This window comes from Echeneis naucrates, chromosome 15, assembly GCF_900963305.1.
Source record: "Echeneis naucrates chromosome 15, fEcheNa1.1, whole genome shotgun sequence".
In the NCBI taxonomy this organism is placed as follows: domain Eukaryota; kingdom Metazoa; phylum Chordata; class Actinopteri; order Carangiformes; family Echeneidae; genus Echeneis; species Echeneis naucrates.
In genome coordinates, this window is record NC_042525.1 from 9,963,185 (window position 1) to 9,981,545 (window position 18,361).

Genomic DNA, 18,361 nt, shown 5'->3' on the forward strand with positions numbered 1-18,361 from the left:
GTTCATCTGTAATAGTGCTGCTCTTTTGCACTGCAGAAACACTCACATTGTAGTCTGGTTTGATTTTTATTTTTTTTTTTTCTCTTTTAAAGTTGCATTTAAGACACATGTTGGTCAGCCCAGTAGTTACTTGGACTTGCAGTGGTTGCTTGTCTCTTCTGCCCCGTACAGTAACAGGCATTATTTCGTATCAGCGTTTTTGCATGTCATGAAGGTCATCCACACAAACTGTAACATCAGTACTGTGAAAAAAACAAAACAAAACACTTTGTTGACATGGCGTGTAATCTGCTTTGATAGCTCTTTGTTGGATATCAGCATGGAGGGATATTGTAAAATGCATTCCAAGTGCTGCATAGACACAGCAGTAATAGGAGCCTGTCTCCTAGGAAAGGAACACCAGATCTGTGGTTTTATGAGGCTGAAGGTGACACAAACAAACATTTGTTATGCTTTTGTGTGTGTGTGTGTGTGTGGAGGATTTTGTTGCCTCTAAGGTTGTAGATCACTGGAATTGTACTCCTTTTCCTTTTTCGCCATAAGGACAGGCGAGCTGAGTGCCTGCTTTTGTCAAATCAGGAGTGAGTGAACGGCTGGAGAGGAACAGCTGCATGGGGTGACTGTGCCAAGCAAAGCATGCCAATGAATGTCGTGTAACTCTGTTCACTCAGTCGAACACAAGAGGGAGCGTGGAAAGGCCTCAATGAGAACAATAGTGTTACACTCTCTACCCTGAGGAACAATTAACTTACAGAGCCATATGGGCCAAACAAGAGCAAATGTGCATACATTTTGCTGTTATCTAACTCTTGTGCACGCCAACAACAACAACACACATATTCAATGTGTAGCAGATGGATCATCATGGCATGATGGCAGCAATCCTGGTCCTTCTTTCCCCTACAAGGCTGTAGCTAGTCATGAATGTGGACATGCAAGAGCTGTAGTGAGATGCTGTTTCATAGCACGGTTCATATGATCCATTTATTTATTTTAGCTTCTTGATGATATTCTTTCACAATCAGGTTTCCCCATGGCCCATGTCTTCCTTTCCTCACTGTTAAATGCCACTTCACATTTGTGCCTTTGTAAATTTATCCTGTAGGTTCCCTTCCCCCTAAAGCATGTTCCTAATTTTTTTTTTTTTAATCTTTAATATGCTCCATTTCCTAACACAGATTATTATTTCTTCTTCCAGGAGGCCCAGAAGGTGAACAACCCTGCCAACAATCAGGCAGCAGACAGGACACTAAAGGGTCCTGATGAGAAAGAGGAAGCACCAGCCAGTGAGGTGGGATGGATGACTTCAGTCAAAGACTGGGCCGGTGTCATGATCTCTGCTCAGACACTCACCGGCAGAGTTTTGGTAGGTTTTCCTGTTTGGCTGGAAATAGATATCTCAGATTCTGAATCCAGAATTAAATCCATTTGTTACACAAATAATTTTTCCAGCCCTCATTTGCAGCAGTCTGGTGTCTCCCCAGGCAAACAGACTGCAGACTGATTTTCACACCCAGATGTATCCACTGTATAATCTACTGCCATGTACACATTTACTCACCTGTTTTCTACAGGTCCCATTGGAGACATACTGTTGGCCAATTAATTTGATCCCCACAGAAACACACGGATGCTCAGTCCTCATTGAACCTCAGCTGGTTATTTGGCCCTCTCTCTGTTGCGGTGGCCTATGTGTGGCACGCTCTGACTTATGTTGCTGAGCTGCTGGCACCCGATCCGATGAGCTTGTGTGTATTTCTGTTTGTGGAGAGTGCATGTACATGCTTGTGTGTATGTGAGGGGAGAGATTTATCTGTCGAAGTACAAGAGGTAGCATATGTTGTGTTTGCACAGTAGCTATGAGGCTGTCAGTGTGGCTTTGCTCTTGATATGAATTACAGTCCCTCTCCCCTACTGACCCTCCTTCCTTTAGCTCCATCTTTCTCTCTGCCCCCAGAATCTCTCCTGCGCTTTGGTTCTCTTTTCCAGGTTCCAGATATGCAGTGGTTGACCTCTTTACAACTATATGTCTGTGCTGCTATTCAACCGGTTCCCACATCTCATTTCTTCTTAGTCACAGTTGATTCTGTCCATCAAAGAACCCAAACAAAATTGTTCCAACACGAGAGTTGACTTCTCTTTGCAGTGCCAAACACTGTCTGTGAAAAGAACACCGGTTGAGGTTGTATAAACACATGGTGATCCTTTGTTTGAAAAGTTTCTCTTTTGTCTTGTACAGCATTATGAAACTTTACCTCATGAACAAAATACAATATTCAAATTAAGCATTTCTCACATGCTCCTTCTCTCTGTTTGGCAAGATGTCTGCCGCCTAGCTGCTAGCGTTGCTCTTTGAAGAAGATGCATATAGTGCTTGTGCTGTGTGTCTATTTATAGATTGTGTATCTGTCACTTTTACAGATGGAAAACTTTTTTCCCCTTTTTAAAATCAATTCTTCGGCTCATCTAGCTTTTCTTTGCATCCTAACTTGCTTTAGGGTGTTACAACGACTCGTAGTGCCTTACACACATATCCACATGTGCATGTGTGGACTGAATGAAGTGACTGTGGGAGTCAGGAGAGAGGGATCCAAGTAAAATACTAAGGCTGTCATTGTGAATGTTTTCTGGAATGTGACGTGTTTCTTCACGCCTGGTGAGAATAGCTGGGAGTTTAGAGGGATTCAGGTCTTTAATGGAAAATAGAATATAGAAACCTAAAGGGAGCTGTCAATTTACTAAATGAGCCTCTCTTTCATCATTTCCCCGCTCACACAGCTCCTCTGGCATGGACACAGCTCCCTCTTGCTTTCATCTTCTGCTCTGACTGAACGCTCCCAATCTGCCCTCTAAATAAATATGTGTGTGTGTGTGTGTGTGTGTGTGTGTGTGTGTGTGTGTGTGTGCATATGTGTGAGAGAGAGAGAGAGAGACAGCCACACTAAGATACAAACAAAGAGACATATGCAAAGAGAAACTGATAGAGCATGTGAGGATTGATTAAAACAAGGCAGTGGTTGCTTTAAAGGGGTTTCCAGGCGTAGAGAGATCCCGGTCTATCACCTACTGTGATTTGTGCTACTTCTGTTGGGCTTGATAATTCTGGCCAGTAGGATGTGTTTTTGCTTATGTGCACAGACTAATGACAAGCAGCACAGTGTGTACTGAGTGGTGCTCCATGTAGAAGAATGAATGTATGAAGAACTACATATGGGTGGAATTTGTATATACTTTGTGGATTTGGGGAATTTCTGGGTACATGTGTGTTGATATATTTGCACATGTGAATTACGTATATACGATATCTATGTATGTGTGCAAGCTTATTTTTATGAGTATACTGTGTGTGTGTGTGTGTGTGTGTGTGTGTGTGTGTGTGTGTAGGTGGGTGATTTTTGTAGGACTCTTGCTCTCCCATCAATGCTTCACTGCAGATCAAAATTGCGATGAGTATCTGTGTACACAAAACCTGGCTGGTTACCATAGCAACTGCTGTGTAGTGGCGCTCAGTCATCTGACATTAGGGGGGTGTCAGAGCAGAGCAGGACTAATACACACACACACACACACACACACACACACACACACACAGGTGAGATTAAAGCTTGATGCGGGATCCTTCTATCCAGGTGGAAGAGCTAAAGCCAAAGCAGATTGAGACAGATAACCTCTGGCTGGCAGAAAAGCAGAGCCCTTTATTCCCACTCATTTGTTTGCTTTGATGACTTCACTGCTAGTAAAAGATCAAGTGTAGCCCCAAGCTTATTGAATTACCAGACAAATCTAAATCCATCTGTGGCAGAATCTTGGCCCTGGAGTTTCCCCCTGTTTCTCCATGCTGAGCTGAATTAGCAGGGTGAGAAGAACAAGACCTTTGTTGTTATTGGTGTGTGATGTGACTTAGCAAAACTAAACTTTGCTCTGATGAGAAAGGGATTAAATTAAAAAATTTAACCACATACCCAATGGGAGCTGCAGGGGTGAATGAGAATGGACCCTGTTTCGAAGGTGTCTTGCAGCTCAGACATAGGCTACGGGAGGTGAAGGCTATTATGGCTCATGGCATTGCGTAGACTGTGTAATAGCAGTAAACACAGGGCAGCAGGTGCACACAGGCACTTATGTGTGTGTATTTATGTGCCTATGTCATTTCACAAGACAAAGACGCCGATAACACATTGTTCTCTCAGAGTGGTCGTATGTCAAAGTCCCGTGTCTTTGTGTGATCATAGCCTTTGTTACTTGAAGGCATGAACCCTTCCCAACTACCATCACGCACGCGCACACACACACACACACACACACACACACACACACACACACACACACACACCACATACAGCACATACAGTCATATATCCAATTTCGATTAGGCCCATGTCACCTTATGTGCCTTATAAAATATCAGGGGAAATGATTGATGCTACCACATGCCAATGTTGCTCCTCTTGGGGTGGGGTCCTCTGCTTTTTTTTATGATCCATTGCCTCTACAATATCACCATATCAAATATTTACTACCTCATTCACACATGACTGGCATCTAGTGTGGTTTTCAGGTGGTACCAAACTCAGGGTCAGAGAGGATTACATGAGGGGAATGAACAGTCATCAAATTAGAGTAGAGCACAAGTCAATTCCAGATTCTTTTGAAATGCATAAAAAATACCTCAGAAATTTCAGTCAGTCAGTTTGTGAAGTCTCATGCAGAGCAGAAAACAACTAAGCACTGGCTGAAGCTTAAGCAGGGCATTTCTCGCTGAGCCCCATGAGACAGCTGTCCGCACAAAGGCGCTGCATGTGGAGCATAGGTGAAAGGCAGAGCACCTCTGGTCTAGTGGTGGATGGCTCATCGGTCTCTTGACAACCGTATCGCCACGGTTGCTTTGTACAGAAACCTCATTAAGCACTCAAGGTCACAGTGTTCAAGGAAATGACGAGCTCGACAGCTGTATACATGAGTCGGCCGGATTGTCGTGATTCCTTACTGCGGCATCTTATCTAATTGATTCCTGCATTAATTCTATAGCAACAGCCTATGTAATCCCACAATGTCCAACAAAAACAGTGAGGATTATAACCTTTGAATGTGAATACTCGCCCCAACCTCTTTGTGCAATAGATTTTCATGGCACAGCGCGTCCAGAAATAGGTCAGTCCTGCCATCTTTCTTAATGGGATCTTGGGTGGCAACCAGGGACCATCTGTTTGCATGGTCCGCTCCCTAAACCCCATGGTCATCCCTCTGCCTACCCATCCACCCACACACTTCATGGCACTCTGCATATTGACCCCTATTTGCCAATGCAATGCATCTGTTTCGCTCCTCAGTAGGGTTCCTCAACACTGTAACCAAAACCATAGCTACTCTTACAGCATGTGAAGCAAATGCAGCGTGCTTCCTTAGAAAAATGAAAAAAACTAACAAAACAAAAACAGATTTTACAGTAGCAACTCCGGCAGGAGAAACTGCTTTCTTGCTCACCTCTCTCCCTCCATGCACCTTGTCCCTGTGATTACCTTTAATTTTTTCCATCCTCTGCCTTATCTGAGAGAACAGTTGCTTACGGTGCATATGCGTGTAAGCAACTGCGTGAGAGGTGAGGTGAAATTGTGCAGAAGTGTGCTAACACACTGTGGGTGCACTGTGTTGTGTTTCCCTGTGTCCTCAAACATCCTGTTGTGGTGAAAATAAGTGTGAATGTTTCGTCTCCCTATGATGGCCTTACTTCCTGCACGGAGAACAGCTGCCATTCCCAGTGTTCTACTTTTTACACCGGCATTGTGTAACTTAGTGCTGTGTGTGGATATGTATGAGTAGAGTTTTGTATTGACAGACCTTTGGGCTTGGATAAGCATATTTATGTTTTTAGAAGCAGCTGTTACTTTTTGCATCCACACAAATTGTATGCGAGTGTGTGATGCCTCTGTCTGCATGTTTCTCTGTGCTGTGTGTTTGTTTGTGCAGGCAAAGTGGATGCGGTCTTGTGTGTATCCATGAATCTGTAAATACATGTGTGTCTGTTTGGACTGCCTAATTATGCTTTCCTGTTGAGTGCGTGGAACTAATTCATTGCTGTCAGCAAACTCCTCAGCATGGATACAGCTGTCATCACAGCAACATCTCCTCCATCACTCATCTCAGTGTAGCCTAAAACCTGAAACTAACGGGCAGCTCTGTCTTTTCTCCATCCGGGGGGAGCAATGTGTGTTACTACTTGTAAGGCTCAATGAAAAATGTTCACAATAAACACAGCCACCCACACGTATACAGGCATATAAGCAAGCATACCTTGAAGTAGGACTTTTCAAAATGGCTAAAATTGTTGTAATAATAATGATAAAGATATTTCTATTTTATGTTTATATATAGGGCAGCATGGCGGTATAGTAGTTAGTGTTGCCCCACAATGAGAAGGTTGTGGGTTCGATTCCTGGCCTCGGGCCTTTCTGTGCAGAGTTTTAATTTTTCTCCCCGTGCCTGTGCGGGTTTCCTTCCGGGTTTCTTCTTACTGTCAAACGACATGCATGCTTGGGTTAATTGGACACTCTAAATTGTCTGCAGGTCTGAGTGTGAGTGTGAGTGTGAGTGGTTTTTGGTCTCTGTCTGTCTCTGCGTGTTGGCCCTTACGATGGACTAGAGACCTGTCCAGGGTGACCCCGCCCCTCACCCAATGTGAGCTGGGATTGGCTCCAGCACCCCGCGACCCAGAAACGGATAAGCAGTTGAAGATAAATAAATGAATTAATGTTTATATAGATTCAAAATCATGTAAAATCCTTTGAAATCCATGAACTGGAGTTCAAGACGGAATATTTTTTATATGCACGAATCATAACTCTCAGTCACTTTTTGAGCATGGTTTTTGCTAATTCTCAATTTGAACAACAGACAACTGCATACATAAAATATGATGAATCAGTTTAAGAGCTGAAAGTCAATTAATGGCCATTTGCAATAACTATCCAGCCTTACCTTTGACCTATGAACAGAGATACAAGTCAGTCATCAGTTCCCAGAGTGTCTCTCAAATGTGTCTGTCCATGAAAGAATCTGTCACATTGACGTGTGTACTAGACAATCAATAGCCACAGAGGCCGTCTTTCCAGACGTGCTTGACAACCCAAGTTCGCTGTAAATTAATACCCGGGATAAATCTATTAGTTTTTTACATCCAGCGACGTTACACACTGTGTTCCTCCATAATGAAACACAATTTCTCAGCCAGCTCAAACTGGGTGTCCTCTCCCGCTGAAACCTCCAAGCCGCCTCCATGCCTCCCTCCCATTTTTCCCAGTTGTTGGGTTTAGTTAAATGCACAGCTTATCCATTTGGCATTTGCCGTGATCTATCACTTCTGTCTATGGTGAGCCAATACGCATTCACTGAAATCCTCTGAATAGTGATGAATGGCTGTTTATGCCGGAGGAACCATGGGGGACAAGCACTGCAGCAGGGAGAGGGAGATGCAAGCTGCAAGCCAAAGTCTTCTTTATGTGTTCCAACACAGTAATGTGGAGACGAAGCATTAAGAAAAAGGGGAAATCTTAGATTATGTGTCAGAATTGGAGATGTCATCATAGTATGTTAAAGTCATGACAATTTTAGTTACATTTGTGTGTTCTCTTGTAAGTCCATCAATACAACGACAAATGCTTGTGATTTCATGCCCTAGCCACAGGTCCGCTATGTGAAGTCAGCCCTGCTGGCTTCGCTTTTCTGGGTTGCTGCCACATAAGAAACACAAGTCGTGCTCTGAGTGTTGGTGGAGTGTAGCAAGAGGAGGCGGAGGGGATGACAAGGAAACCAGGGTGTCATAGGAGGAAAGAAAAGCAACAGGGAGCTCTGCCATCGTGATACATCGTTTTAGCGGGTAGAAATTCGCACATTGCCTTCTCACTTACCAAACAGAGATAGTGCAGCACATCTGAGCATGCATATATAAATACAGGCATGATGTGCTATATTATATTAACTCAAAAACATGCCTTTTCAAATTGTGCCAAGCAAGAGTAGAAGGATAGTGCGGAATTCAATATACATTACATTCTTCCTCTGTTACATTTGAGCGATAGGCTTTCCAGCCTTTTAAATTAGCAGTACACGGAGTTTTATAACTGAAACGGTTGGTCTCAATTTGTCCTCATGAATGATTTTCCCTGCAGCCGCTCCTTAGGCCCGTCATAACTCTGATTCTGTTCTGTTAGATGACTCATCTGTGCTTGTTCTTTCCCTAAAGCACCCCACCCGCCCATCTATTAACCCATCCATTTGCCACCTGGACCTCTGCTGCTAAAGAGCCAGTGACCTGGACTCGCCATCTCTCACTGCAGCCCTCCGTGCCCTTTGTCTGTCCCACCCTCCATCTGTCTGCAGAGGAAAAGGTCAAGAGAGCAGACACAGGAGTGATGTTTCACTTAGCTGGCTACCCGACCTTCTTCTTATTAGATCAAAGTCACCTGTGACTAGGAGGGCAATTTGTCTGAGACGCTGTGGCGGCGGCACACATTCATTTGTTTCCTTTTGTCTGGGCTTGTAGAAAAGACTCACCACATTCAACTCTGAAACTTTTCACTAATCATATCACACCATTGTAACTCAAATATATGATGTGAAAAGTTTTACCTTAGCTTGTAAGTTTGTTTGTGTAAACAGCTCTGGTGCCAATGCTCTTGGAGTGTGTCTTAGGAGAAATCCAAAATCACTTAGCTAATTACAACAGCTCTACCGTAGCTTTTACACAAGTTGTCCATGCTATTAGGTGATTAAAATATACCCCCCTTGAGCAAGCAAGTGACTTCAGTAATGATATTCTGTTTACTTTTTAGAACGAGCTTATTTATGCCCTGCTGAAACCTCAGGCTGAGGAGTGACATGCTAGTTAGAAATGACATTACATTTAGAGTCACAAGCGTATTAGTCTGCAGGCTCAAGACAGACAGACTGACCGAGAGGGAGATGCACACAGTCACAAAGCAAGCAGTCAACAGTTGAATAAGCAAACGGACAGGCAGAAAATTGCATGCAGGGAGAGTGTGACCTAAGTGGGCAGTTGGAGAGAATGCAGACATTTGCATTTTTGTCATTTAGGGCTCCTCTGTCACCTCCTAGACAGCTCTGTCTCTTGGCTGTCATAGCTGTCTGGTATGGTCTTGGGGATGAGAGTGCTGAGTGACTCAGAGCCTCTGGGGTGATGCACACCTAATGGATCAGAACTTGTAGTATCACATCGATCCAACTACATCTAACACACCAACAGTGGATATGACAAATTTTGCAAAAAATAAAAATAGCTATTCTTGTAATACTGCTGATTTCACAACAGCTTTCTTTTATGCAAATGTCAAATCCTGTGGTAACTTACTCAGTTGGTCTTCAGTGTCTAGTGCTTACATTAAGTGCCAGTGTCTTTGCTTGCTCAGCTACCAGCCAGTCTCGTACCAGCAGACCCACTTAGTTGCTTACAGGCTAAAAGAGCATTTCTGTTGTACCCCCAAAGAACCTTTCTTGAATTCAATTGTACGTTTCACGTATGAGCAAAAAATAAATCATTACCTCCTACTGATTGACTGTAAATTGACCTGGAGGCAACAGAACTAAGAAACGTAACACCCTCCACCTGCAAAGGTGCACTTTGTGCTCCAAACTCCTTGGAGCAGGATAAGCAATTCAGAGAGTTTCCCTGTGTGTGTGTGATAAAGCATCACATTATTAACATTCAACATTTTCCCAGTGTAGGCTTTGTGTGCTGTATGTCAATTGCTCTGCGAAGCAAGAACTGCTTCCTCCTCTTCTCAGTCTGTCTCACCATCTATACATCAGCAGGTCTGAGTCACGCAGAGAAAGATAGTGTGGGAGTGAAAGGATCAGTGGAGATGGGGATGACTGCCTCTCTACCTCTGCTTTATAAGGTGGACAGGTTATTATTGGAGCAACATCAGAGGTGGAAGATGGATCATATGGCTCCACTCCTCCTAAAACTGACCTAAGAGACACCAAAAGGCAACTTTCACGTAATGTTTTATATTGATGGGAAACACCTCCCTACTGTGCTTTGTGGAGCCTCTCAAGGTGAGCGATTGAGTACCAGCTTTCCATGTGTAGGCATTCCTGTATTATACGTTTCATATTTCCGTTTTTTTTTTTTTTTTTGACTGTCCAAAGACTCGGACCCAGTCAAAGATATTGTTTCAGGTTCGTTCTGAATATGTTGTTGTCACCCGTGTCATGTTTGTACTTCTAATTGCTTATCGACACACTCAGCACAGTGGGGACCATCTGCTAAGCCAGGTTTCAGATCCGTTTACCCCCACTGGGATTCTGTTTCCTGGGATGGGACAGCCACACAGTGTCCCCAAAACACGTCACCACCACCAGCTCGCCGTTCGCTGCTCACATTTTCCATGAGATCATGAGGAGACTATCGCAGGTGAAGTCACAGGCATAGGGAAATAGGGAGGGAGAAAAGCTAACACACGAGAGCATAGGTGAAAGTGATATATGGCAGCAATTATGGAATGAGAAGGAAAAAAGCAAGAGGAAAATTCGTATTCGTATTGATCTGGATCAGGATTTCAGCCTTGAGAGTTTTTATAGACTGAAATATGTATTTACTTCCCCCCCCCCCCCCCCCCCATTTTGTCTCCTACTCACTGCCAAATATTATCATACATTTCTTTTCAGCTTTGCCAGGAAGATATTCTAATAAAGTCTTTGTTGTGAGTGCACCAAAGAGGGGGAGACTTTTTTGGCTTTGCTACCGAGGTTCTCTCGCATTAGGAGCCATAGCGAGGTGCTAATTAAATGGCTTGTAGATCCGTCTCTGCCCCTGGCCCTAAATTGCATCAGTATTGACTTCAAAGCTTTAATGCATCAAAGACGGACCAGAAGCAGAAGGACTTTACTCACAGCCTCCCTAAGTTTTTATCTCTGCACCTGGTGTGATGGGTCACAGAGGTATCTCCCCATATGCATTAAAGTGTATGCTTGCATGAGTAATGTGCACTATATATAGGCTATGCAAGTGAGTGTTTTGCCATTGTGTTTATTATGTGACATGCACATAGCTAGACTAAATATTGGAGATCAGATATGGTCAAAGTGAAGGGAGGAACACATTATCCTTCAGGTTAAATCAATACTTTGGAAGAATAGCCTCACGGTTTAACAGCTGCGAACGAGCGAAGAGTTTTCCTATGTAACATGGTTATCGCATGAACCGCAGCACTTAATGCACCATAATAGTGTCAATCACTGATTTAGCTTACATACATGATTACAGCCACCTCTAGCTGCTTTCGAAGAAAATAGTTTCAGAACTTTACAATACTCCAGACGATATTGTAATATTGTTTGTATCCAAAATGACATGATCTGGTTTCGCCATTTACTTCAGTGCCTTTGGAAATAGCATCACTGTTAGACTGACAGTAATCCAGTTGGGAAGCGCTCTATCATGGGGCCACTTAGATAAAGCAATGAAAGCATAAAACTCCCTCTGACAGAGGGCTAAAGGCTAGACCTTCCTCGTCCCTGAAGAGTGAGTGATGTTTTGGTTTTGTGATCCTCTTTTTATTACTTTGGGCCAGCTGTATAAGTCGCTCCAGCCCATTGCATTCACAGTTATTCTCACAAGTGGAATATCACTGTGGTAGCATCATATTTCATATTCACAGGTTTGAAGTTTGCGCCTGCTTAGTTTTTTAATTCTCATTCTCTCCTTCACTGTCCCTGGGAGCTTCAATTTTTTTAATATCTACTGATTCCATGAGCTTGGAGGGGCCAGTTCAACTATATTATAAATTACAGTAGTCTAGCTTGTCAACTCAGAGACAAATGATCTCAACCTCCAAATAAAACTATCTGCATGACTAATATTTCTTCCCCCTAAGGAAAATGATCACTTGTTTCAGCATAATGGCGAGTGTTCAATTGACAAACCACACCAGCAGCAGAGTTTGACTTTTGTCACCTGGAGCAGAAGGAAGGGGGGTGACGCTCTTAGAAACACAACAGGTCTTAGACAAAAAACCAACTTGTTTTTGTGCAATATACCTTACCAAACCTTAGCCATGGCATTACAGTGCAACAGCTATACTCCAAACCCAGGTGGATTTTTATGTTAGTAAGGAATGTATATATGCAGGTTCTTGGGATATGAGTGTACACAGCAGCTTTATGTGGCAGTTTCACTCATCCTTAAGTCTCGGCTTTGTAAGGAGAGGTGGGAGTCTTGGGACTTAGAATGGAGAGGTGGATTTGAGAAGGCTTGCGTCTGATATTAAACCTATAAAATCCTCAATCTCATGGGAACCGGCTACCTTCCAGGCTGCAGGCAGTGCTGCTGCACTTTTCAGTGTTTTGATGTCCAACAAAATAAACCCTACATTGGATATCGAAGACTGATGCAGGTTTCAGCGCTAGTCAATAATCAGTCAAACTGGCAGACCTTCATCACAGGAAAGGTGAAAGGTGGAACTGACCAACACTGAGGCGGAGTTTACCTTGATGTCTTCTTAATAAGGGTCAGGGCTTTGTGAGGAGGAATAGTTTATTGACTTTACCTCTTCTGCAGACATATGAAATAATTAACGAACTTGCTCCAAAATGTGTTTTCCTTGTGATTATGGGAACACTTTTCAGGACATCCGTTCAGAATGTAAGAGCGAGTGAAATCCTGCTCTGTGTTTCTGTTGGATTTGGATGAACTATCTTTTTTGTAAGGGAGAGCATTAATTATCTGCTCAATGAATAGCTGTATGACTAAAGTGGAATTCTAATATATAATCCAAAAGGAACAAAAGAAAGGAAACTATTAGCAAATTACCCCTCTGTTCCTCTCCCCTGCTGTATCTCAAAACTGCAAAAGCATACTGAGGCCCCAGTAAGTACTGAAATTGAATATGAAATATGGTGGATTTGTTTTTGTTTTTTTTGGGGGGGTATTATATGAGAACATTCAGCTCCTTACTGTCATCTGTGGGGCTTGTTTTGTTAGAGCCGCTGCCAAAGTGTTTACTGCAACACCTTCATCTCTCCTGCTGATGGATAAAGGTATCAGAGATGTTTTAAGGTCAACCATGACAAGTTCCAGGCATCCGCCCACTTCATTGACTGAGCCAGACAGCTGTGTGTAAACCTTGATCTGATGTGGTCGGGGGGTGGGGGTTATACTGAGATGCTGTTGCTCTCCACTTTACACATTGCCTGCCAACATACCCGGAATACTAATACAGCTTTTTGCTTCTCCTTCTGCAAGCAAGTGCTCAACCTTATCAGGATCCGCTGCTTTGACGTGGATGATACACTTCTTGTTAACTATCATGAATTTTAACAAAACTGTGGTTTAACTAGATAAAGATCATGCCACTTCTTCATCTCCTCTGAGATGAAACCTGTGCTGGGGGGTGGGGTGACTAATTTTGCTGATAAAGAAGGTTGGTTTTAATAGAGGAAAGTAAAAACAGGATGTTGGGCAGCTACGTCATTTTATCATACTCTATTTGCACTATTGAAAAGGAGACTGAAGCTTTTAATCCCATAATATTCTGGGTGTGGCTGTTCTTCTAGCAGCCAAATGCATTATGACTTTTTTTTGGGGGGGGAAAAGAATGAAAGGTTTTGCAGAATTGCACGATAAGGATCAGACAAAGTAATTGCTCTGCTTCCACTGTAATAAAAATAGCTTTAGTGTGATAAACATTTGATATTATTAACTGTGGCAGGGATGATTTATGCTAAAATTAAAGCTATATAATGGGATTGTGAGGCTGTATCTGGTGCCTGAAAAACAGATGCGTGACCTGACTGCATTATGACCTGCAGGCGACACAGAGAATAAACCACTTAAAGACAACCTTTTAGTATTCACATGGCGAATTTTCCTTTTTCTCATTTTCTGAGTGGCAATTTCTCATTGTTCTGGTGGGAAATTGCACCAGCTATGGAAATGTCAAGCTGGCTACGTGGTGGAATTCCAAAATAAATTTGACAAATATCTTTAAGAATCCATGTACTAACTAATAGATTGAGTAGAAATATACTGTAAAATTATTAATCATTGTATTTATCACTATGGCACGAGCAATATACCACAATTGCTATGTCAACAGCAAATTGCAAATCCAATAACCTTATACCGATTCAACATACACACACACATGCAACGTGTTTTAACACAGATAATTGGTTAGCATGGACTTAAACATAAAGTGAATCAAAAAGCCTATAGCGGAATCCTCTCAGAAACACATGACAAATGTATAACCTTTAGTAATCCTGCATGAACTTTATTCTACAGGCTATAACTAACTTTCACATGGGAAGGGGACGTCCAGCTCCACCACGCGTTATTATAGTAACCACTGCATGCTAACTCTAGAACTCTTGTGCACCCAAAAAGGTGCCTGACTAAAAGTAATTACATGTAGTGCAGGAGTATGAGATGACAGGGTGTTATAATGAGTCTGTGGGGAATTTACAACAACGACTGAAGATGGTCCAGTGCTAGTGAGACATAGTGACGGGATCTTTTTGCTGACTAGGGCCTTTTAATCTCGTTCAGTAAAATTAACAAATTTTTCATTCGTTCACCACATACATTGGAACCAGTGTGGCTGTCATTTGTACAATGACTGAAAAAGCACACCTTTCAAACACTGAAGAGCTACATGGCATGCTTCACTTGGCATATAATACATTTTCTTTCGTTAAACCATTGAGCACCCTTTTGGGCCATAGCCTACTGAAGTTGAAATTACTGATTACTTCATTTGCTGGTAGGAGAGCACCCGCCTATCACTGATGGCTGTTCACTTTAGCCTACCTGGTTGCTGAAGGCCTGTAGTGTATGAATTTGTTCCAATGGCAAATTAAACATCCATCCCATAGCTACATAGCTAAAGTTAAGTTTTGTGCTAGCATCAGATAACTCTCCTCACCAGTAATAACAGCATTGGTCATGTTACTCATAACCCGTAGTTATGAGTCGTGAAGGAACCATTAATTTCTACACTGGGCCTGCACAGTGCCCATGAGACAAATGAATGAGAAACTCAGACCCAATGATCCTATTTTATGAGTCGTGAATGAATCAACCATTCCTACACAGAGAATATGCGGCAGAAAGATCTGTTTATGAACGAATCTGAGCCTGTGGCGCTCATGCGCAGACCAGGGAATAAAGCACGAATCATCCACTGAGATGACACTCACTCATACAAAAGATTATTTCCATATGAACGACACATCACTAGTGGGACATTTACTTGACTCAATCAGAGTCAGACACACTTTGTCTTAAGTCTGTTACTGGTGCGTGCCACTTCTACTTTAAACCCATTCATAATTGTGTTGTGTTTTTGGTGAGTCAGATTGGGGCGTCACCGCACATGTGGTCATACAATTTCAAGTATGACCTGATCTGACAAGGAGCTAATTTCCTCTGAAAATTAGAGTAGAGAGAGCTTATTGGTAGCTACTTGAAATTTTTAAATGGAGGAAAGTTCTCTATAAATTACCCTGGAAGTGAAAATTGGCTTGGCTCAGATTCGTTATTTCTATTTGACCATTTCTGAGAAGGCAGATCATGCTGGCTCATTTTTAAAGGCCTTGATAGTAACGGCAAAAGTGTATTAAAGACCTGGAAGCACCTTGGCTGCATAAAAGGCAGTCTGGTACCTGATTAATGTTTGGGAAAGTTAGATTGATAGTGAGACTTGAATTTCTCTGCTGGCTTTTTTTTTTTTTTTTTTTTTAATATAATTGCTTTCACTGGAGGGCTGGAACAGTGTGAAATTTAGCTGAACAGAATTTATTCCTGAAGTCTAGTTAAGTGCCTTGCATGTACTAATGGTATGTTCATGAATACAGCACTTGTTTGTTTGTTGTTTTTTTTTTGGTTTCCTAGTTAAAATAGACATTGGGTAATTATAGGCCCCACTGCTTATTGTAAATTACAACAATGTAAACCTCAGACTTGTATTGTGTTGTACTTTGGCATAAAACCTGAAATCTGGTTCTGTGTGCCAGATGCTGTCCTCATCATGATCCTTATCCATGCAGGAGGCTAAGGTTTACCTGTAAGCTGTGGGAAACTTGCTGATTCGGGATGCCCCCAGGCTTTGGGCTATGTTGGGGCGACTGGTGAACCTGTGATATCCATCAGTGAGAAGCCACATGTTCCCCAGAGTTCATCAGTCTGTGCTGTTGTGTCACAGAGCGCTTCCTCTGAACTCCCACATTAAATCTTTAATACATGGCCAACTTACCAGTGAGTTAGCATCAGCGTAACAGCTGAACAGTCGCATTTCTCTAAAAATAATGTTGCCCTCTAGCTACAGTACATGTGTGTGATGTACATTACGGTAACTGCTGTGGCAGCAGCTTTACATGAAGTCCGTCTCTATATTCTGCAGATATACTGCAATTTTCAAAAGGAACCATTTATAAGCTCATGTGGTGGATGTTGGGTGGGGAATGGATTGAAGAATTTTTCATTCAAATGCATCCTCTCATCTCTGTGCTACAATAATCCCAGTAGGGGCCCTCCCTTCTTTTTCATGGAGAAATACACCCACACAGAGGTTGAAGACATATACACGATATACGTGAAGACGTGCACAAACATGTACACGCTGTGGCATATAAGCTCTTGCTCGTGCCTTAGAGGACAAGCTCTAATATTCTCCTACCCTCCCTCCACCCATCTTTCTCTTCAACTGCTCTCTTCCTTGTTCTTTCTCTCTTTCTCTTGCTCTCATTCCGTCTCTGCCACAAGCCATTTTCTGCCACCTCTTAAAGCTTCTCTGGTCCCACGGGGTTGGGCTCTCTCTCTCTCATCCCTCCATCTCCTGTCATCATCACCTTCATCTTTTTATCTATTCTCTTTTGTCCTTTTAGTTTCCTCCGTGTACATTTCAAGGTCATGGCCACACTGAAGATATCTAGGGAAGGCTTCCTTTAGACACAGGATGTTGTAGAGGAAGGAAGAGTGAGCTGTCCTTCTAGTATCTGGAGCATAACGCACGTCTCTCAAAGCTCCATCTCTGTTAGGAAAATTAAATTTGGCAAAATTAAAAATAAAATATCCTCTTTTCATGAATTAATGATGCCACAGACAAACTTTTAAAGGAGATTTTTCAGACAGGTTGTCCTGTCTGTCTATTACAGATCCCCACAGGCGTCCACTTCATCTCCCACTGACAGATGCTCATTTTAGGAGCTGTCATCCTGTCAGACCTGAGAGGCTTTCCTTCGTGCCGACGCCCTCCCCGTTTTCTCCCCCGTCAATCACTGTTTCTGTTGCCTACATATGACGATATGTGGGCATCCATCTCATAAAGGTCTCATAAGGTTAAACTGAGCCACTTCCAGGGGTGCTGCATCAGTGGTCGCATCTTCATATATGAATTTCTTTTCTTTTCAGAGATACAAAAAATCCTGGTATCATCTGGTCTCGTTTGGTTCAAAATTAAAAGGTTAAGTAGACCAAATAGCAGGTAAAGGTTGAGGACCAGAGAATTTTTAGATGCTTGTTTTAAGTCATTGCAACCATCAGGTTCTTTATGTGTGGTACCATTGTATGACATAGTATCTCAAAACATGAACAAAAATCCCAGCACATGGCGGCCGACTCTCTGCCATGAAGAAATCCCGGGACTGCTTGCTGATGCTTGCTGCCTGAGTCCTGCTGGCTATGCCCAAGTTTATTTTTAAGAGTTAGTTTGCCGAAAGTGTTACATTTCCAGCCACACTTGTATTTTTTCTTGCATCAAAATCAGGCATAGTTCCAGTAGTATTGCCTCTCAAGTTTTGCAGTATCTGATTCAAGGAAATGAAAAGCTTTCACACCATCTTGGTCATAGACAAACAAAATTTGCCTTTTACACTTTTTTCTAAACATGAGACCTGCTACTATATTGACTCAATGAATTTTCACTTCTCCAGACCAAGTACAGTTTTAAAATAAATTTTGTGGTCATCTGTGATGCATCCTGCTGTCTCTAAACAATCAAACAAACAAAAAAAAGCCCAAACCCCAACTGCATGTCAAATATTAATATTAGATGCTATATCAAATTTTCTACAATTTAATTCCCCATCCTGTGTGTGCAAATTTGGATGAATGTCAAAGATCGTTCTTGTAAATAAACTGGATGTTTAGTGAGAAATATATGTTTTATAAATAAATAGGAATAGGTTTTATAAATAGGACTAGAAATGACTTCCACATTCTACTATGTGCATGCACATTTGGATGGATGGTAAAAGATTACTCTTGAGGAAGGACAGGTTAGCCTCCTTCTACCGATTTGCTATCTGCTATTCGCTAGGTCTGTACCCCAGAGACAGGATGACCTTG

At 42.3% G+C, this 18,361-nt stretch overlaps 1 protein-coding gene across 9 annotated transcripts in view; it reads left to right on the forward strand.

Annotated features, from left to right (window-relative positions):
- Positions 1 to 18,361, forward strand: part of kcnma1a (potassium large conductance calcium-activated channel, subfamily M, alpha member 1a) — a 119,376-nt gene that overhangs the window by 29,470 nt on the left and 71,545 nt on the right. For 8 of the 9 annotated variants that reach the window (XM_029521286.1, XM_029521289.1, XM_029521284.1 and 5 more), the window contains exon 2: positions 1,199 to 1,366. The exons of the other annotated variant lie outside the window; for it this stretch is intronic. In XM_029521286.1, the coding sequence (XP_029377146.1) occupies positions 1,199 to 1,366 (168 nt within the window). The remainder of the gene's footprint in view (positions 1 to 1,198; positions 1,367 to 18,361) is intronic. 9 annotated transcript variants of the gene reach the window in all.